This window comes from Oryza brachyantha, chromosome 3, assembly GCF_000231095.2.
Source record: "Oryza brachyantha chromosome 3, ObraRS2, whole genome shotgun sequence".
Taxonomy (NCBI): Eukaryota; Viridiplantae; Streptophyta; class Magnoliopsida; order Poales; family Poaceae; genus Oryza; species Oryza brachyantha.
Window position 1 is genome coordinate 2,117,982 of NC_023165.2, and position 20,993 is coordinate 2,138,974.

The 20,993-nt window shown below is 44.3% G+C and overlaps 4 protein-coding genes across 4 annotated transcripts; 2 read left to right on the forward strand and 2 right to left on the reverse strand.

Annotated features, from left to right (window-relative positions):
- The first annotated feature begins 757 nt into the window (after window positions 1-757).
- On the forward strand, window positions 758-2,291 carry LOC121053922 (GATA transcription factor 3-like). The gene is made up of 2 exons (XM_040522474.1): window positions 758-1,269; window positions 1,365-2,291. Exons 1-2 carry the CDS (start codon window positions 1,183-1,185, stop codon window positions 1,944-1,946), a joined length of 669 nt encoding a protein of 222 aa, XP_040378408.1. The 5' UTR covers window positions 758-1,182; the 3' UTR covers window positions 1,947-2,291.
- A 2,010-nt stretch (window positions 2,292-4,301) lies between these two features.
- Window positions 4,302-7,397, forward strand: LOC102707948 (beta-glucuronosyltransferase GlcAT14A-like). Its single transcript, XM_015834949.2, has 4 exons — window positions 4,302-4,958; window positions 5,944-6,019; window positions 6,103-6,218; window positions 6,812-7,397. The coding sequence occupies exons 1-4, from the start codon at window positions 4,397-4,399 to the stop codon at window positions 7,324-7,326; spliced, it is 1,269 nt and encodes a 422-aa protein (XP_015690435.1). The 5' UTR covers window positions 4,302-4,396; the 3' UTR covers window positions 7,327-7,397.
- A 466-nt stretch (window positions 7,398-7,863) lies between these two features.
- On the reverse strand, window positions 7,864-10,256 carry LOC102708230. Its single transcript, XM_040522768.1, has one exon. The coding sequence runs from the start codon at window positions 10,254-10,256 to the stop codon at window positions 8,106-8,108; it is 2,151 nt and encodes a 716-aa protein (XP_040378702.1). The 3' UTR covers window positions 7,864-8,105.
- Window positions 10,257-11,804: 1,548 nt separating this feature from the next.
- On the reverse strand, window positions 11,805-20,993 carry LOC102701985. Its single transcript, XM_006649329.3, has 18 exons — window positions 20,197-20,993; window positions 19,017-19,214; window positions 18,671-18,754; window positions 17,770-17,829; window positions 17,443-17,487; window positions 17,150-17,349; window positions 16,512-17,012; window positions 16,138-16,228; window positions 15,870-16,061; window positions 15,710-15,799; window positions 15,168-15,230; window positions 14,998-15,072; window positions 14,161-14,211; window positions 13,927-14,004; window positions 13,290-13,424; window positions 12,999-13,106; window positions 12,848-12,913; window positions 11,805-12,391 (listed from the first exon to the last, which is right to left on the reverse strand). Exons 1-18 carry the CDS (start codon window positions 20,905-20,907, stop codon window positions 12,317-12,319), a joined length of 2,823 nt encoding a protein of 940 aa, XP_006649392.2. The 5' UTR covers window positions 20,908-20,993; the 3' UTR covers window positions 11,805-12,316.

Consider the following 20,993-nt stretch of genomic DNA (forward strand, 5'->3'; position numbering starts at 1 on the left):
ATATCTCAATTTTAATAAAAATATAAATTAAAAAATATAAAAGAATGACTATAACTTTTTGCGTACACCTTAGTATAGCATATCGTACACGAGAGATACTGCCCCAATGACATGGACGATACAGGGTAGCTAGCTTTTCCCATAAATAAAATATAGCACACCGTTCTCACACACACGACAAAAGTAATTTCAACGCACAAAAGGTAAAATTTGTCACATATTATCTGGATATATCGACCGGAGAAGAGGTGATAAATGTCGTATTATTTCGGACACATATACGACAAACCGTAGCTACCTCTTGTTGGCATACTTTTAAAGCTACATGAGTTTCCCTTAACGTCCTAATTGACCAGTTACTCGCACAAATCTTTATGTTTAGTATTCCCGCCATACTTCTTTGTTATAAGATGACTATCTTAAATGATCGAATAAAGGGGTGACTGCTATCAATTAGTCGTAAATATTTTCCCGCTAACACACTTTTCCCTCCCTACGAGAACCCATTATTTTTACATAACCTATTGATGTATTTTTGGATACCTCTTACTCTCTCCGTCTAACTTGAGTTACAAAAGGTTGTAGCACCAACAAACTTTGTCTATACTATCAAGCTTCCCCAGAAAAAGAAACTAAAAGAACAACGGGAAGATAGAGTACAGTTCAATCACAGCAAGAAACTCCCTGTAGACCAGATATATCACGAAACGCATGCACCCCGCTGCGTCCAAAATAGGATACAAAAAAAAGGAATGGAAATGGTAGCCTCGTCTCGTCTCCATTCATTCAGTTCTTGTTTTGGCCTTTTGGGATGTGTTTCCACTGCTTAAACCTTAAGCAAACCCTAATGGAAGGTCCTGGTTAACCCAGCAGGGGGCGTGCTAAGTGAGATGCTAATACATCCAAATCGTCCAGAGGCCAAAAACTTAAGAGCCACCCCACCCCCACGTGAACGCCATGGGGTTATTACCATCGTTAAAACCTATGGATTTCTCGCATCATCGCAAGAACCCAGACAAAAATCTCTTGCTTTAACTTGCAAACCGAAGCAAAAAACCCCAAACAAAAAGGGGTAAAAGGGTTGATGATAAAAAGGTCAGGGGATCAAATAGAGGTGCCAGGAAAAATCGAATAAAAATTCCATTTCTTTATCCCTGGGTCGTGACGGCGGCGGCGGCGGACATGGTTGGTGATAAGGACGCGGCGGCGCTGGCCGGGGAGCTGACCGGCGACGCGGGCGCCAGCTTGAACGGCTTCTTTGACCACACGGTATGTTTTCCTTTCCAATCCCAGTGTCCATGGCGGAGGGAGGTGCTGGGTTGCCGTATGGCTGGAAGTTTTGATTTTTTGTGTGGTTCTTGCAGGGTTTGGATGCGGCGATGGTAGGAGGAGGGGGGCAGGGGGAGGGGGAGGAGGAGGAGGAGCTGGAGTGGCTTTCGAACAAGGACGCGTTCCCGTCGGTTGACACCATGGCGGCGGAGGTGGAGGCGGCTGCGGCGGCGCCGGCGCGCGCCGCGGTGGGGCCGAGGACCAAGGGTTTGCGGCGGCGCCGGCGGGTGACGGCGCCGTGGAGCCTCCCGCCGCCCCTGCTGTCGCGCCCGCGTCTGGCGCCGGCGCCGGCGCCGGCGGCGGACGCGGCGGCGCCTCGGCGGCGGTGCACCCACTGCGCCGTGGAGGACACGCCGCAGTGGCGGCTGGGGCCGGACGGGCCCCGCACGCTGTGCAACGCGTGCGGCGTGCGGTTCAAGTCCGGGCGCCTGTTCCCGGAGTACCGCCCGGCGAACAGCCCCACCTTCTCCCCGCTGCTGCACTCCAACTCCCACCGCCGCGTCATGGAGATGCGCCGCGAGAGCGAGGAGGACGCCTCGGCCGCCATCCGCGTCAACGCCAAGGCGCGCCGCGCCGAGCGGGCGGCGGCGCGTTCCGCCGGCAAGGGCAACAAGTGATGGAACAAAACCGTCGTTTGCTTCCTCCCGGCGGCGACGGAGGATGGGGACGATTAGCGTGCCATCTCCTTTATCTCCTTTTCCATTTCTTTTCAATTTTCCATTTTGTAGGACATTAGGATTAGTAGAGGTTTAAGAACATCTGCCAAAATCTTAGTTCTTGGCAAGGAAAGATAGACATCAAAACAGCCTCATCATGCTCAAATCTTTCCTGCAACCATGTCAACCTTGGTGGTGTAACAAAGCAATCGGTGGAAGAGCTGTGTTTTGCTTATCGATCAACAGGCAGCAACTCTGTCTGAATGTCTGAATGCGACGTGTGTATGCTATGCTATGCTATCACCGGCCGGGCAATCAGCTGCAGCAGCCTTGCTGGTGCAAACGACTTTGACGTCTTTAGTTTTTCATTTCTTCTTCATCAGGCTGGTGGTGGAAGTGAAGTACTGGCACTTGGAACATCCTTCCATCCACTACTACTCCATCTGTGAGGCACCGGCAAGAAACGAAAAGGGCACTGTACTTATCACCCGTCGAGGCACAGTGGCGCTGTGCCGCTTGTCGCATCGTGTCGTCGGCATGGGCACCTTCTCCTCGGTGACGCTACTGCAGACGGCGTTACCATGGCAAGCGACTCATCCACTCCACTCTATTCTACCTGACCTGGTTGATTGAACGAACGAAAACGACGGTGAGAGCGAGACCGGAGCATCCATCCTCACATGGTGTCGACGAGCGGTTCGATGAGAGGTACGTGGTCCGGGTACAACAACTCGTGGCACTGGTGAGAGATGGGGGGGACTGGCTGGTGGTGGCCTTGCGTTGAGCTGGTGTGTGTAGTCGTCGCCGCGCGCGGGGCACGGCCCTGACATTTCGTCGCGGTAGGGGCGCGGCATCAGGCGAGAGAGAGATCTTTATGGCGGCAGCCGGCAGGAGTGGCGGTATGGCCGCGGAGCACGTGGTGGTGGAGTCGCGGAGAGGAGAGCAATCGTCGCACCGCCCAAATCAAATCGTTTGTTTGGGTTGTGTACTTGCGTGCCACCAGATCGCAGGAAAGAAACGGGACATGATTGTGTTTTCGGTGGCTCGGGTACCCGGATGAAGCGCAGTGGATGTAGGTTTTCTGTGGTAGATTGCGGGCGCGTTCGCCGGTGAGCACGGAGGCAAACTTTTGGTCCCAATATAAACAAAATTACACCATAGCTTAGAAGAGTTAGTAATCCACGTAAAATAGAGATTCGTCGAACATAAAATGAACAATTAAACGGGAAAATGTAATTGCCCCAAAACATTATTAAGGGCAAACGAAAGACAGTAACGATTCAATTCTAATCTAATACTGCCAAGTAAACACATCAAATATAGAAGTACCTGAAATGAACTATTAAAAGAAACTCATCGCACTAAAATTACAAATATGAATGAATAGATGAAACAAATAAATTTAAGTGAGTATCAGTCTCAACTGAATTTTCAACCTTAGCATTGAAATTGATTTTATAGTTTTATAGTGGTTTATTTTTTAGCCTTGTCTTTTAAATCAATATATATATATATATATATATTTAACTCATAAATTATTTTTTATTTGTCAATATACCATTTGATCTTTTTCCTGACAGTGATTGCAATTTTTGTTTTTTCACTAAAACTCAAAAAGGTAAACTTTGTTTTTTTTTAAAAAAAAGTTGACGAATCAAATGGTATTTTTCTAATTTACCCTGCTTCTTCTCTCTAAATCAAACTTTTTTGTCATAAGGTGTAAGTAGGATACGTACGACGATCGCAAACCCCTCGTATAGAATTTGAGAACAAAACTTTGAATAAAATAATTGGTCTAACCCAATAATCAATCTTGGTTAGGACAATTAGCCAAATTAAGGGGTTATTTAGTTCCTAAAAATTTTCATCCAAAACATCACATCGAATCTTTAGACACCTAAATATAGTATTAAATATAGATAAAACGAAAAACTAATTGCACAGTTATGTGAGAAATCATGAGACGGATCTTTTGAGCCTAGTTAGTACGTGATTAACCATAAGTGTTACAGTAACCCACATGCGCTACTGACGGATTAATTATGCTCAAAAGATTCGTCTCGCGGTTTACAGGCTAACCGTGAAATTCGTTTTTCCATTCGTGTCCGAATACCCCTTCCGACGTCCGATTAAACGTGTAATATGACATTATAAAGTTTTTATTTTACCCACTAAACACCCCCTAATCCACAATTTCTGCTCATACACCCGAATCATACAAAAGGCAAAACAATCGACCCTATATTTTCAATGGAGTGAACTCAAAGTCACCTTGACCAGACCGGACCCTGGCTCATCAGACACGCCGGTGCACCAAACACGGAAGAGAAAAAACCTTTCCTCTTTCCACGCCTCTCCGCCCCCGATCCGCGCCGCGGCTGCACCACCACCGCCAAAAAATCCAATCGCCCATGCAACCCCCCGCGCTCGCCGGGCCGGCCGCGACCGCCGCCCTGCCGCCCGCCGTCTTCCCCAAGGACTCCCGCCCGCTCCCCTGCCTCCTGCTCGCCTCGCTCCTGCTCCTGCTGCTCCTCCACCTCCTCTCCTCCTCTGCTCCTCCTTCGTCCTCGCCGCCGCTGCCGGCCACGCCCGACCACATCCCGCTCCCCGTCGACGCCTCCTCCTCTGGGCCGACCCCGCCCTCCCTCGCATTCCTCCTCACCGGCTCGGTGGGCGACGCCGACCGCCTCCTCCGGCTGCTCCTCGCCGCCTACCACCCCCGCAACCTCTACCTCCTCCTCCTCGACCGCGCCGCGTCCGCGGGGGAACGAGCGCGGCTCGCCCGCGAGGCGCGGGCTGGCCCTGGGCGCGCCAATGTCCACGTCGTCGGCGACCCCGGGTTCGCCAACCCCCATGGCGCGTCCACGCTCGCCGCCACCCTGCACGGCGCGGCCTTGCTGCTGCGGGTAGGCCAGGACTGGGACTGGTTTGTGCACCTCGACGCTGGTGACTACCCGCTCGTCACTCCGGACGGTGATTCCTCTTTCCACCTTTTTGGGCACCTTTGTGTATGTGAGAAGTTTCTATCGTCGTTGTGGTGTTCGGGCTGGATCTAAAACATTCGATTTTAGAGTATTAATCCTGCTATTTTTTCGCAATAAATTGTTATTGTTATTGTTTGTAGGAAGTGGGGTATTTTAATGTAGAAAGGTCTATGTGAATCAATGACTAATCAGGTTACTGATAGAAAAATAAATTCTCTCTGAACTCTGAAGACCATCTTCAATGCATTGGAATGGTTAAGTAGTTGGTATATTGAAGGGATTAAAATCCCATTATCATCTATGAAAAGTAGTACATTTGTATTCGTGGCATTCCATGGAATACATTCCTGATTGATAGATCACTATATATTTCTTACAGTATTCTATATACAAAAAACAATATCCTTTTTATGCAAGAATCGTATGGAACTTGGTTTTCTACACTGAAGCCTATTCTTTTGAGGTTTGAAATGGACTGGCATTATTTTGGTGACGTGACAAGCCTTTGATCTTTCTAATGATTTTTGCTTTCCCGCCCTACAAACCGTATGGCCTTGGTTGTTTTAAAAATCTCTTGGGTTAAATAGTGCACGCTTCGCATGCTGATCTGATCTTACTTCAACAGAAATTCATGACGATGTGATCTAATTCAGTGAATGCTTTGCATTATAACAGCATGGAGAATTATTTTTGATTGAGCTTGGCTGTTAGAGTTTCTTCAATGTGCTTCATGTTAAATGTACTTGTTTATTGAATTCAAAGTCCACTTGCTGTACTCTTCCTAAAGAGACTTGAATAAACTTGTGCCCTTCAGAAATTTTACTATGTAATGGTAGAACAAAATGGTCATGGATACCTCTATGTTGTGCTTTTACCAGTTCATTGCTTTGGAAGCTATGAAAATTTTATGAAACAAGCTACTCGTCTATAGAGGATAGCACTCCTTATTTGATCTAACCTTAAATTGTTGGCAGATCTCCTACATGTTTTATCATATCTACCAAAGGATCTCAACTTCATCCAGCATACCAGTTATATCGGTTGGAGGGAGTAAGGACATCCCGTCATTCTGAAATTTTCAGTGTTAATTCAAACTTCGGAATGCAAGTTCTTGACATTGTATGGTTGTGCAGGTCAAGACAGATAAGACCGATAGTTGTTGATCCTGGTTTATATCTCTCATCCAGGACTGATATATTTTATGCCACTCAAAAACGCGAACTGCCAAATGCATATAAACTATTTACAGGTAAGCGGTTAACATTATTGAGAATTTATTAGACCATCCCATAAATCTTTACATAATGATATGGGACATAATACTATGGTTTATAGTGCTAACGATGATGCAATATACAGTTGACTGGAAATTGTGAAACATCTTTATCATATGTAGGTTTAATGGACTAGTTTCCTACTTTCCTCTTTAGTTATTGTTGCATGGTTTTAAAATATCAGATTACAACCTATGGCTATCCATATAAACAGTGTACTATCTAATTCTCTTGGTTGGTTGCTTTGGTTGACATTTTATTGGCCTCGTTATACTTAGCCATTCCGTTTGGTACCTAATGCTCTGTAAAACATAGACATTTCTATCGACAACTCCAATGGCATGTAACTCTGCCTAGGCTCAACAAGAGCTTTGTGGAATTCTAATGTCTTATTCATGAAATAGGGTGGAAAAAATAAAAAAAATGAATCCATTTATTTATAGAATGGCATTGAGTTCACTCTACACCTTGATTACACCTTATTTTATTGCCTTTTTACCTAACTATTTAATTGATTAGAATAATGAAACTGAAGAAGCATTTAATTGTACCTATTGTTCCCATGCAGGTTCTTCATCTGTTATCCTTTCTCGGAAATTTACAGAGTACTGTATCATTGGTACCGACAATCTACCAAGAACCATGCTAATGTACTATACTAACATGCCCTTGCCACACCGGAAGTATTTCCAGACAGTTCTTTGCAACTCCCACGAGTTTAACAGGACTGTTGTTAACCATGACCTACACTATTCAAAATGGGACTCACATTCAAAAAAAGAGCCCCTTCTACTGACCCTGGATGATGTAGAAAATATGACTCAAAGTGGCGTAGCTTTTGGGACAGGATTTTCTAAGGACGATCCTGTTCTTAACCACATCGACGACGAAATTTTACACCGGCAGCCAGGAGAACCAGCCCCAGGGGGATGGTGCATAGGTGTTGGGGATGCTAGTCCATGTTCTGTTTCAGGTAACCCGGATATTCTTAGACCTGGGCCTACAGCTATGAAACTTGCGAAGTTTCTTGCACAAAGATTGACTTACCAGAACTTCTATTCGCAGCAATGTATATGGGATTGATGGAACATGATTGTATTTCTGGAAACTACCAGTATCTATGTTTGCCTCTTGCTGTGGTGCTTCTTTGTTTACCCATTTTGTGGTTTGGTATTCCTGTCATTTTGTTCTATCTTATAGCTATCACATTAACCTAATTTGCTAGAATTTCCCAATTATGGTCACGTTTCCTGATATCATATACCTATGACATTAACCTATTTTACCAGAACTTCCCAAGTAACCATGCTTCTCACTGTACCTGATATCTAGTTGGTTTCAGGGGAAAAACTTTAGGGTAGTATTGTGTTTACCTTAAATTACTTATTATGACTAGCATATTGTCCGTGCGTTGTAATAGGATTTTAATTAAAGAAAACATTCATTAACCCATTATTATCAAAGCTTTTGAATATGTTATTATTATTGATGTATAAATCATCTTCAAAGTATTTTTTTCTCTGTGTATAAAATAGAGAGTTGGTGTATGATGACTGACATGCGGACCTCTTCATTTTTTTTAAAAAAGGATGAAAGTTGGTGGTGGGTGGTCCAATGCTCATTTTTAGAAAGAGTACAGATACACTTATTTCAAACAAATATGTATATACTCATACACAAATTTTGAACACGATAAACAGATAACACATTTTGGAGGTAAATGAATGAATCACAGATTAACAACTCATGTAATAACGCAAACAGATCCTCTTACTTAATCTGCAGTATAATCTAATTCGAGTATATATATAGTCGAATTAGATTAAGCAGGCACGCGCAGGTAACTATAGCTTCAGTTAACTTCAGGCCTGCCTCATCAACTCCAGTGCCGACTCGACGTCGGCGCAGACGCTGACCCCGCGGCGGCTGAGCCCGACGCTGCCGGAGAACACGTTGAAGCACTCGAGCTCGGAGGTGGTGGCCGCGACGCGCCGCAGCTGGCCCTGCAGGCCCAGCTCGACGAACAGCGCCACGTACCGCTCGTCCGACCGCATCATGGCGACGGCGAGCTCGATGGCGTACCGGCGGATCCGCGGCACCGCCATCGACGGCCGGCTGTACTCCCTGAGGACCTGCACCAGTGCCTTCGCCAGCGCCTCCTCCGTGATGCTCGCCGCTGCGAGGCTCGTGCGGAGCTCTCCCGGGTCCATGAACCGGAGCATCTGCGCCGCGAGGCCGAGGAAGATGTTGAGCACCTTGCCCTTCTCGGCCATGATGGTTCTCAGCACCTTGTTGGCGCCGGCGATGATTCCTCTCAGCGGGAGCTGCCACTCTTCGCCGGCGTAGGTGCACAGATTGCGGAGGATCCTCGCCGCGCGGACGACGACGACGGGGTCGCTCAGCGCCTCGACGAGCCGCTCAACGCCTCCACCGCAAGCCACTATGATCGCGCCGCAGTTGCTCCTGCTGTCAAGCGCCAGCATCGCCAGCGCCTCGCCGGCCTCCACCCGGACCGCGTCAGCCGGCTTGTCTCCGACCGCCTCCGTTGCCGGCAAGAACATGGCTACCAGCTCGCTCACCACGCCCCCTGTCCTGCCGATCATCTCCCTCGCCTCCTCGTCCATGGCGAGGTTCGTCAGAATCTCGATCGCTAGCTGGTGTAGCTCGGTCCGTGCCTTCCCGTCGCGCTGTTCCAGCACATCCCTGACGTTGCTCACCGTGAACACGATGTCGGAGAGCTCCCTCCGGAGAATCTTCCCGGTGGTGCCCGTTATGCTGGCCAGCCTCTTCACCACGCGGAGCGACTGCTTCACCGCCATGAGCCTCGTGTCGGTGCGCGCAGTCGCAGATGCATTGGCGATGCTCGAGTAGGAGATGATCTTGTCGAGGAGTCCCTTCGTCTTGCCGATCTTGTCGCAGATGTCGTGGTCGTGTGCCAGTTTGTTGAGGATGGAGAGGCCGAGGAGGTTGAGCTCGTCGAGGTCGGCGTACAGCAACGACGCGACGGATTCGATGGCGCCGGGGATGCCGGTCACGCGGAGCGCGTTGAGCTTCCCCTCGGTGAGCATGGAGACTACCACCGCGGCCGACCGGCGGACGCCCTTCTCCGACGAGTTATTCCAGCTGAGCATCTCGATGAGCCGCTCAGTGGTCGGCGCGGACGTGCCAATCCTGCGCAGCGTGGAGTCGGCGAAGTGGTCGGACTCGACAAGCGCGACGAGGACGAAGGCGCCGAGCCGCTGCTCGTCGTGGGAGCCGGCGGTGAGCAGATCGTCGGCGTAGGACACGAGGTCCATATGCAGGCCGTCGAAGATGCTGCCGTTGAGGCACCGGGAGTAGGAATCGTAGAAGAAGCGGCGGACGGCCACCGCGCCGCACGCGGTGGCGAGGTGGCACTCCTTGGCGACGCGCTCGAGCAGGCGGCGGTGGCCCACCCGCCATTGCCACAGCGCCCTCTCGACCAGGAACAGCAGCCCCTCGGCGAGCGCGAGGCCGTAGAAGATGTCGAGCGCCGAGCTCCGGTTGGTCCGCGCCTCGGCGCTGCCGCCGTACCGCTGGTGGACGAGGCGGACGAGCGAGAGCGCGACGCACACCGACGCGGACAGCAGCTCCATCCAGTAGAAGACGCGGCCGACCGCCCACGACACCGGCGGCCGCGACGCCGCCTCGTGCTGCCACTCCAGCTCGTGGCTGCGGCCCAGGATGCGCGCGCCCTCCACCAGCAGCAGCGTGGTGATGCACCAGAAGTCGGTTCGGCCGAGCGTGATGGCGAAGCCGCCGAGCAGCACCACCGTCGCCCAGATGAACCCCAGCGTGCCGAGCCGGCTCGCCGCCTTCTCGAGCACGGCGAGCTGGAGCGCCAGCACCGTGAGCCGCCTCTCCGGCTGCGCCGCGTCGCCGTCGTCCTCGTCGTCGACGCTCGCGCGGCTGTGCGGCGTCATTATGGCCTTCTGCGGCTCGAACAGCGTCGGCAGCTGGTCCGGGATTTGGACCCGGACGCTCCGGCCAGACATGCTAGCCCGGCGATCCATTATGACAAATGATCACTGACTTAATGTTGCGAGTGCGTTGCATTGGCGAGCGCGGTGCACGGTATTTATAGGCTTGAAACGCAGATGCAACCATGCAACGTACGGTGGATTCGTACGACGTACGGATGCTTGTTAGTGCTGGATAATTCCGGAAACAATTCTAAATTCTTGAGAAAGGTGATCTCGTCTATTCCATATCATCTAACACCCCGTCTTTTCGGTTTTGCTTATGCTCATAAGCCAAAATTTAAAATTTTAACCTTTAATTTGAAGTTAATTTTGAGGTTTATTATCGAAGTTTATTTTTCAGCCTTAGCCTTAAGATTGCTAAGTATACCGCTAAAAATATATATATTAAAATTTTATTCACAAATTATTTTTCGTTTACAAATATGTCGTTCGGTTTTTCAATCACCCCCTAAATAATTATCAAAAGTATAGGTAGGTAAATTAATATAGGATATATCGTTCTATAAGCATATGAGCATACAAGTTCAAACATAACTTTTATAAATATAACAAAAACAATAAATATAACTACAAATATACATATATTTTTTAGAGTTTAATTTGTTATCTATGTTATAAATTGTAGGCGTCGTATTTGAATTTTCACGTTTGTGAAAGAAATATCTTGTACTTCCTCCGTTTTATAATGTAAGACTTTAGTATTGTCTCGATTCATATGGATGCTAATGAATCTAGACACATATATATAAATTATATATATTCATCAATGAATGATTTAGACAATGACAGAAAGTCTTATAATATAAAATGAAGGTAGAACTAATTTATCTTCTTATTTTTTAAAAAAATTTAGTCTATGACTTGAATAGATGGAGAAATGTTCCTAAATCCACTTCCAGGCAATCCATGCAGATCAGATGGCAAGCTGCAATGAAACGCACGTTGGAATCTGTTGGTTTCTTGTGCGTATGGAAGACTCAGTTTTAGGGAGGGTGTCAGAGATGGGGGTGTTCGTACCTTCTTTTTTTCTTGTTAGGAGAGGAGTTTGCTGCGCAAGGCAATGGAGTGGAGTAGCAGCTGCTGCCATGATGAGGGTCTGGATGTTAGAAGCTAGACCCAACTCCCAAGATAGGTTGTTTTGGCATGTCATCATGTTCTAATGATCACCAGGCTGTCCTCTCTGGTGATGCGTGATAAGCATGCATGCAGCTCAAGCTGAGTCACGTCACGGTTGTGACTCGTGATCGGGCTAAAGAGCAAAGACCTATCATTGGTGAAATGATCACCAAGCTGGCTGGTTCTGCTCCAACGATGTGCTTACATTTCGTCAGGTGGTCACGCCACTGTTGTGAACTTGCTGAGTTGGGATTGATCGATGCCTGTTGCAGAGCTAGCTCATTGAGTTACTGTTTTTTTGCAAATTGAAACGATGCATGCTCTTACGCAGTACTCACCCTAAATTAAAGAGTTTTTTTTTCCAATCCTTGATGAGGAAGTAAAATTTGGTACCTTCTAATGCCTACTAACATTTACCAAATTTACATAGAAAATAATAGAAAACAGTGATACAAAAACCTCTTGGTACCTCCTCAACGATAGTAAAATTGCTCCAAATTAAATCCATCCAACATTCTAACATCCAACATGCTAACTACAATGGATAACCTCAATTTATTTACAGGGCTCTTTCACTATATACTGGCTGATTTGTATGGCAAAGAGAAGACAATGAACAAAAACAAAACTGTAGTACAGCATTTAAATATCTCTTTTCCATCCCGTATGTATACCACTAGGAGGCCATGTGCCCATTGAAAAGACTGGGCTGCATGCCTGCATCTGCGTCATATTTTCATAGCCAGACTACCCGATTCATTCTTCGGAAGCTCCAGGTCTCCAGCATTGAATAGAAACTTCTGGGGGCTGCACAGTCTAACCCCTCAATGCTCGGTCGGATTTGCCTTTTTCTTCCCATTTCCCGATCGTTCAAATGACAAGATATGCACTAGAAGAAATCTTTACGACAAACCAGCAATGTTTGAATTCTTTGATCTCTGGCTGGAGCAAACCTTTTATGTCAGTTCATTTTCGAATGTTGAAAGTCGAGAATCTGATAGAACAGAGAACATCTGTGTCTCCACAAAAAGCTGCAAAACACTGAAATCATGAGAATTTGCAAATTCTATACACCATGCAAATTCTATACACATAACACTAACGGAAAAGAAAATGGGAAGATGGTTAAATGAAAAAAACAAGTTTCATTCATTAAGAAAATTCTATACACCAAGATACTTGTCATACTCCCTCCACCCTTCTGGTTAAAAAGACCTACCCAATGAACTAAATTTTCTTTTAGAAGTGATCTAGCATTAGTAATACCAAAGAGTTAAAAATGCACACAATATTCACATCTTTTTATGAACTCGTATCAACAGGAACTATGATGGGGAAAAAGATTGGCATGCCTATAAGTACATAACAGATTTACCATCCAAGGGTGGGGATCCATGAACAGCTTAAATTTCTGCTAATTTCATAAGAACATGGTTTCGCATAGACAAAGATGGATGCCACTGTTTAAGAACTCAACTGACAAGTACCTTTACAAATTGTCGGTCCTTTGAGGGGAATGAATCGATAAAGCTGTCTTTCAGAAGCAACGAAACCTGATAGGATAGAAGAAATATCATTCACTGTATTTATACTGTTTTCAACAATTGAAGTGCAAATATCTGGGTTTGTATTGCTAACCCTGTCATTATTTGCCTGTACATTGGTGATGGTATGAGAGCGCAAGTCAGAACAAAGTGATTCCAAGTAAGTTCTCATGACGTTCAAAAACTGGCAGGCTGCCTCAGCCTGCAATGAAATCCAAACTAGTTGTAATACATGTGATATTTTGAGACATATTTATCCTTTAAAGTCGAACATGAAGGATGGCTGAAATTTTAAATGATCAAGATCTGCAAAGGAAAACAAAATTTCGAGGGAATGGGCACCAAAGAGGATAGATCCCCATTCACATATTAGAAATATTACTACCTGAACTTCATTGCATTTGTAAATTGGATGTCTCTTAGCCAAAGCATTCTCACATGAAAGTCTAGCATGAATTGGACTGAGATCAGAAACAAGCTCTTTGAAATACGGAAGTTGAGGTAATGAGCATGCCTTCACCTGAATATTTTCAGTAAAATTACTAACAGTTAGTGGCTACAAAACTAATCCTGCAATGGCTGCAGCTCATATGTTTGCTTCCCCCAGTAAAATATCACCAAATTGACATGAACAGGCCAGGAGTGCCATGATGCAAAATTAGACATATAATGCGCAGCCTGAAAGAATAAACCTTGACACCTGGTCTCATAGATTCATGCAGAATTCTTTGTTCTTTGATAATCACTTAATCAGCATGTGAATGAAACTAGATATTCTTGTTTCTTAATCAGCATGTGAATGAAACTAGATATTCTTGTTTGGGTGTATCGAAATGCCAGTAGTGGGTGAAGTCAATTCCCACTTCTATTGATCATGTTGACTTATAACTTCCTTTCAATTCACATGCTCACAGGTCAGCTAGCATAGAGCATGAAGTAAATTATTCACTTTGACAAAAAAAAGTTATTTTAGCATTCATTCCCAAGATAGTTTAAACCCATAGTAAACATGACACACTTGCCTGATCTTTCTCTACATTTATTCTGACAATACTTGATGCTTTCATCTTAATATCAGGGGGTTTATGTTGGACACCAGCCTGTAGGACAGAACAGATAATTTATCAGATAACATGAACAGTCAATCAGAATAGGGTTAAGATTGGTAAAATACATAAATTGGCAATTGCAGTCAGTGACTACTCCTTGAAAGAGCATGACCAGTAAGTGTGCTTTAAAGAACATTCAGAACTTACAATGAAAGGGACGGGGGCATCAAGAAAATCAACCAACTTTCTCGGCAGAACCTGAAAAGCAGTTGTTTATACCTCAGAGCAGAATAGGAACGGGAAACATATGTAAGAGCTACAGATCTACCACACTCTTTTAGACTTAGTCCAATGTTCAAAGCAAAGCATGTCTAGACATGAATATATCTTTTCTAGAGAAAGCAAATGCCTACTGTTGGGCGACAGGTGCAAATTGATAAAAGACAGTCCAACAGTTAAAATAATGCTCTTATGAATGGATTTTTCGTACACTGCATTCAAATCTGCACCATTCACGATTTTTCACTTTTTTTTACTAGAGTTGTACATAGCGGTTTAGGAGTGCAGTCAAGGTTGATGCAAGTGCAATGAAACTGAGCTGAACAGCCCGGGTTTCATCAAAACACCTACCAACTCAACAAAGGCCATACCATCTTCATACTAGTTGTCTATTTCAGCTACCAATTTATGTTCTCCAAAACAAAAGTTGAAGTCTAGAAAGAAAGGTAATGGCTATTATCTTCATATTTAGCACCAAAGGCATCTGTTCTGATCTTCAGTACAATCTCCATTCCAAAATAAGTGCACTCTTCTAGTTCAAATATGAACTAGAAAAAAATCAGTTGCAAGAAAGAAAGATCCTCATGCTTACAGAAATAAATAAGGAATGATAAAAATAAATTAAAAAAGGAGCAAAACTGAGCCACCAAAAAAGGCAGAATCAGTCAGATCAAATCCCAAGCTCCCATAGTCCCACCCAAACAGAATTGAATTTAGCAATATATTGTATTAAAAGTAAGAATTGAAGAGAAACTTAAAACTTACAGGAAGTAGTAAACTTTGCCACTGGAATGGTCTTATCATCGGTATAACTGACAGAACAATTGCTGACAGTACACCCTGCAATTAAGCATTCAAGGAAGGTGTTGGAATGAGTAGGAACATGCATAAGAGGAAAGGATACATAGTTACAAAGCTCAAGCTAACCATCATACCAGATTTGGGCATATTACCACAATTTGCTTCTCCAACAGTACCCCAGCAAATAATTCTAGCACCTGCAGTAAAAAACAATCAGTGACTTTATGCACACTGAGCCAAGCATGAAAACTTAACAAAACTGATTAATGAATGTTGCAGAAAAGGAAAATTTAACAGTGGTACAGCTTCATTATTATCCCTACCGCTAAGGCCGTGTTCCGCAACTTCCCATCTAACCCCAGATTCTCTCATTTTTCGCGCGCACGCTTCTTGAACTACTGAACGGTGTATTTTTTGCAAAAAATTTCTATAGGAAAGTTGCTTTTAAAAATCATATTAATCTATTTTATATTTTTTTAATAATTAATAATTAGTTAATCATGTACTAATCCATTACTACGTTTTCTGCGCCAGATAACTAACCCCTCCCTCCCCCTATGCCAAACGCGGCCTAAGAGTTTACCCTGTAACAAGATGACTGTCTTAAAATTGGTGGGAGTTCTACACAAACAAAAGAAACTGCATAGTAAAACTTAGAACAGAGCGTAGAACATACACTTTCGAGAGACAAAGCACGACAAATTGTAGCTGTAGTCCATATTGATAATGCAATAGCTTCTTCTGCAGCAGCCAAACGGGCATTGACCTAGTAATAAAAAATTGATGTTTAGGGATGCGAGCACTACAAAGCAGATCTGTAAAGATCTCACATTCACCTCAGGTTGTTGTATTGTAGTCAAACCATTGTCCAAATTTGTGTCTCCTAACCCCAAAGAAGATAATACAGGCCTGGAGTATTTAACAGGTTGTAGATGTTCAAGGGGGTGGAAAACTAGCTCACCACCACGAGGTGGAAGATCAAGAGCATGGTAGCCACAAACAATTTGTAGAGGCTCATTGTTGTGTGCCTAAAATACAGAATGTATATGGTTAGAACAAGAGCCAGCAGATGACTTTTGTGGAGCTTGAATATGTCAGACGAACCTTAGCCCATCCCATAACTTTTTCATCATCAACAAATTCATGCTTTACACTTGTTTCTTCTTCTTCATCTGACCCAGCACCTTTCACTGAACTGTCAGAAACCACAAACATGCTTAATGAGTAAGGCAGATAGCATGAAAACATTAGACATATCACAGCTAAAAATAATATGAATTCCAACATAAAGATACTTCCTCCATCCCAAAATAATTTCATCTTTCTAGTTTAAATTACTAGAAAGATGAACTTATTTTGGGATGAAGAGAGTAGTGATTTCATAGGAATAACCCCATGAATTCAGACATCTAGCAGATCGAATTACTACAATTTGCACTCAATAGCTGCAGGATTTTTTTTCTAATCACCAGGGTTACCTGTGTAGAGAATCCATACTCTGTGCACGCACAATTCTTCTGGAGATAGGTGAATGTGTCGACAGAAGATCTGGGGAAGTATGTCCATTCTCGTAAGTACAACTTGCTCTTCCAAAGCTATCACAACGAGATTCCAAGTTCTCTGATATACAGTCATCATATTGTTGGAAGCTATGTCTGCCTTCCTTCTCAAGTTCTCTTATGTAACTAGAATCTGAAGTCTCACTAGCTGATATACTTTCAGGAGAATTAGGCTCCCAAGTCCTGAATAGATATGAAGCAACGTCTCCCTCTGATGGAAGTCCTGATGAAGAGACAAGACCAGATATACTATTGACAGGGACAGCATATTCTGTCCAGTCATTGTACGAAAGCCCATTTGGGGATTCATAATCCCCATTTATTTGATTATGCTCTTTCACGGAACGGGGGACTGGTTCTGCCAGAGCAATTTCACTAGCAAACTGTGTTATCCTGTCAAGCCTCTCCTGAGCAATTATGCTGTTCATATAAATGACACCATATGCTCACTTGATTAGTAGAAAATTGAGGAAGTGTCAACTAGGCATTTTATACATAACAAATGTTATCATGCCAGATAATCAAAGGAATCTTGTAACTAAGTAAATATAACCAACCTGTTTAGCATCTCATAATGCAGCTCAAAAAAGGGTACTTTTGTAAGTAAACAGTAACAACGTGGTGCAGAAACCAAGAAACGACTTGGCTTGTAGGAAGTAGGGTTTAGTGGTGAAACCATGCCTAGTATACCTGGTGCTCTCTGAACTATTTCCTGGACATGCAGACAAACACCATATAGTGGTGCATTATCTGACACCTGGTGTTGTGAACAACAATCAACCATAAGAACGGTAATAGATAATGATCTAAATGCTAAAATCCAGGAATATTGAAAAGAACATAAACAAACCTTCATGGAGAAAATAAAAGACAGGTCATCTCGACACAGATGTTCCTATATAAAATTTGTTCTACAAGTTAGCAAGATGGAACACTTTGAAGGAAAGCACATTAAAGTCAAGAATGAGAGAAGTGGAAGTAAGTAGGAATAGTAATGCAGTCTCCACAAGAGTAATTACATTTCCAGTGGAATATGACAACCATCCCCTGATTATCCATTGACCAGCAAGTTTTAAAACAAAATTTAAGCAATCGTTATATCTTTTTTCACAGATTAGAAAACAGTTAACTGCAAATAACAGGAGGCTTCCCGAATCCTGCTACAACTAGTTCTAACCTGCCCAAATACCACTTCATTCAGATCACTCATTGATGGAGTCCTCTCTATTAAGCGAGCCTGGAAATTTGAAATAAAAAGGAATCAATATATTTATAGCAGAACATATCCCAACAAAAACAGAAGGGAAATGAAAAGAATAAACTTTCGGTTGATTAACATTTGCAATACTTAATAGTACTCAATCCCAATCCTCCACGGGAAAATATCAAAACAATTTAATTAAATGTTATCTTTGAGTCACATGAAAGGAATCAAAGCCCCAGGACTGTAAAAGGTATCAGCAAGTAAACAAGTTCAGATAATCATTTGTTTATAGTTTATACTTTATAGCACTTGATAGAAAATGGAAAGCCTATGCCAGAAAGAAGTGTGTACCACTAACGAGTATTCCTCAGGTCCTAGGAAAGGACAACTAGCAAACTAAACTTCATGTTACTCTTAACTGAACCTTCCTCAGGTTCTGAGAAAGAAGTAGTACAAGCAAATTTCATGTTACCCTTAATTGAATCTTTCTTTCAGACCACCTTTATTGAAACAACTCTATCTAATCATGATTCAACTATAATACTAAAGAATTTTTGCAGACACAAGATCACGAGATATCAGTCCAACCAATTGACCTATTCCAGGAAAAAATATTCAACCCACAGGCTCAAATCCAAAAAAAAAGAAAGAAAGAAGAGACGAATCATGATGCATGAATCATTGTTCAAACACCCACGTGAATGATAGATGCCTTAACTCAAATTTAAATTATTTAGAAAACATCATATGCCAGAAGTAAAATTTCTGCATCGAGACAGTTCTACTCAACTAAGAAAATCAAAGGGCAATTTCATTAGAAATCCAATAACTGCAGTATACATTCAGCAAAACAAAAAAAACTAACTTAACTAACCTTTACACCCTCAGGAAAACAGAATGAGGGCAAATCAATCTCCCTAATTTCTGCTCTCTTTCCAGGTGGATACTTGAAAAGAATCTGCAAGTAAATTTCTCGATTGATTATATTTTAATAAAGATAACGGATAATTTTTAATAAAGATAACGGATAATGAATGAAGACAAACTATTCTCAAAAGCAGCAAGTGAGGCTTGAATCTAGAGGCCAGGCCCAACAGTCTAAATCAGGACAGAATTTTGGAGTTTGACAGTATAAAGAAGATAGAAGTTTCCAGAGCCCCTGAGACTAGAATCACATGTACGAGCAGAAGAATTCCATGTGTTTTCTCAAAGAAGCATACCTGTGGTTCCATGGTCGGTATAGGTCCATGGTACTGAATTTTTCTAAGATCTACAATCTCCAAATGTTCTACATTAGATTCCCAAGCTTTCTTCTTTGCAAATGCATCCTCAATTATTCCAACATTTGCATAAGAATGAAGTCCAACTACAAAAAAATTTTCAAAGAGTGTCGTTGGTTCCTTATATTGTTTATGGTCCTGCCAAGAAAAATGTAAACAAACAGCTTAGTAACAACAGAAAATTCCCGTTGAATACAAGCCAAAATAATGCAACATCGTAAAGAAGGGCACTGTAATACAAAAGTAAATCTATATTGTGCTAGGTTAGTACTTGTGTACTAGGTACATATTTGATATTTTTCAATCAATCTATTAGAGGTGTTATGGCATTTGAATTCTCTCTGGGGATGACATTTTCAAATAATACCAAGTTCACCAAGTTATGACTCATCAGAACATCAGAATGCATCAACTACTTCGCTACAAGTATGGGAAAAAATCACATTGCAACATTGTGGTTTAGTAGTATTTTGCCCATTTTGTTGAGCAATGATCCCGTTGTTGAAATGCATACAACAAAAAGGTGAAATAGGTAGAGATCGAAGTGTTAGAGCTCACTGTCTGCTGCTGTTGTGAGAGATGGATTAATCCTTTTTTTTAGATAATGGATTAGATTAAACCCAGCCTCCACACCTTGTGGGGTGTGCACAGTCAAACAAGTCACAAGTACAAAAGACTCTCCCAATACATGGGGAATAGATAACAAAGTTTATCAGACCCGTAAAGAAGAGCAAAAGACTAAGCTTCGATTTTTCTTCTAAAATTCCAACCGAAAGTAGAGTAAAACTCCAAGACTCTTTTTTCCAGGGCACGACAACAAGCTTGATGGATTAATCCTTTTGCCAAGGCACTTGGCGTTCTGTAAACCTTCCTTAAATATCTTAATGCAAATGATGCACACAGGTTATGTGCACTCCCTTATAAAACTGTCTGCTGTTGTTTTTTATCTGATAGCATGAACCTGCCATTCCTACTGGACCTCAAAGACTAAAGCTATCTGATTGTACTTTTGTTCTCAGTTATCCATTCAAATAAGTTTCGAGTCGCCCCTAAGCAGAAGTTCCAAATAAAATTCACAAATATCATAAACATAATTGAACGAAACAGGAGAGTTTTGTACCCGCGACTTGGAGTGGATTTGGTACCACTGCCGCTTCTGATTAGCCATAGCCTCAATGTTCACTGTCGTCCTCAGCAGCTGCTCCCTGGGGCTCCTCTCGGCGCCTCCTCCACTCCCTATTGGCCCCCACTTCCACGCCCGCTGCATCTGCTGCCGGAACCGCTGGAAGCTGCCGGTGCGCACGTGCCGCACCTGCTGCTTGATCTGTAACAACGGCGACGACGAGCTCGACGTGCCCGATAGAACAGGAGACGACGGCGCGGAAGAGAACCTCGACTTCGCCTCCTCCCTCGCTGGCGATCCTCCCCTCGACGGGGCGGCGATGGAATTCTCCAGCTCCTCCGCTCCCCTCGCACGCTGCTCCGATCGCAAAACCGACGGCGCCGCCGATGCGGCACTTCCCGTATCCACCCTTCCCGGCTCCTCTCGCGGTTCAGAAACCGACGGCGACTCATCCCCGCCCGCCCCCAACAGCCCCGACGCTGGCCCGTAGGCCTCCACTTCCTCCCCGTCTGCGGCCGCCGCCTCTTCGCCGGCCAGCGTCATCGAAGAAGACGACTCCGTGGCGGCCTCGCTCTCGGGCCGGGCGACCGGCGACGCCGTGGCAGTCGACTCCTCCTCCTCCACTGCACCCTCAGACAACTCCGCCGCCTCCTCCGGCTGCCCGGGCGGCGCCGTAGCCGGCGAGGCGGGCTCGCCGGAGAGCTCCATGCACGCGCGAGACCGAAACAAGTGGGAATTGGAATCCGTAGGCTTCGGCTTGTGTTGTGGGTGAATGCCAAGGATCAAACCCAACG

Bases quoted from the DNA above. Each gene is read 5' to 3' on its own strand.
- LOC102708230 (XM_040522768.1), bottom strand. From the start codon at position 10,256: ATGTCTGGCCGGAGCGTCCGGGTCCAAATCCCGGACCAGCTGCCGACG.
- LOC102701985 (XM_006649329.3), bottom strand. From the start codon at position 20,907: ATGGAGCTCTCCGGCGAGCCCGCCTCGCCGGCTACGGCGCCGCCCGGG. The intron at 16,062-16,137 runs GTTCGTCTGACA...TCTGTATTTTAG, and splicing joins AAGTTATGGGATGGGCTAAG to GCACACAACAATGAGCCTCT. The intron at 15,800-15,869 runs GTGAATGTGAGA...TTTTATTACTAG, and splicing joins CTACAATACAACAACCTGAG to GTCAATGCCCGTTTGGCTGC.
- LOC121053922 (XM_040522474.1), top strand. From the start codon at position 1,183: ATGGTTGGTGATAAGGACGCGGCGGCGCTGGCCGGGGAGCTGACCGGC. The intron at 1,270-1,364 runs GTATGTTTTCCT...TGGTTCTTGCAG, and splicing joins ACGGCTTCTTTGACCACACG to GGTTTGGATGCGGCGATGGT.
- LOC102707948 (XM_015834949.2), top strand. From the start codon at position 4,397: ATGCAACCCCCCGCGCTCGCCGGGCCGGCCGCGACCGCCGCCCTGCCG. The intron at 4,959-5,943 runs GTGATTCCTCTT...AATTGTTGGCAG, and splicing joins CCCGCTCGTCACTCCGGACG to ATCTCCTACATGTTTTATCA. The intron at 6,020-6,102 runs GTAAGGACATCC...ATGGTTGTGCAG, and splicing joins AGTTATATCGGTTGGAGGGA to GTCAAGACAGATAAGACCGA.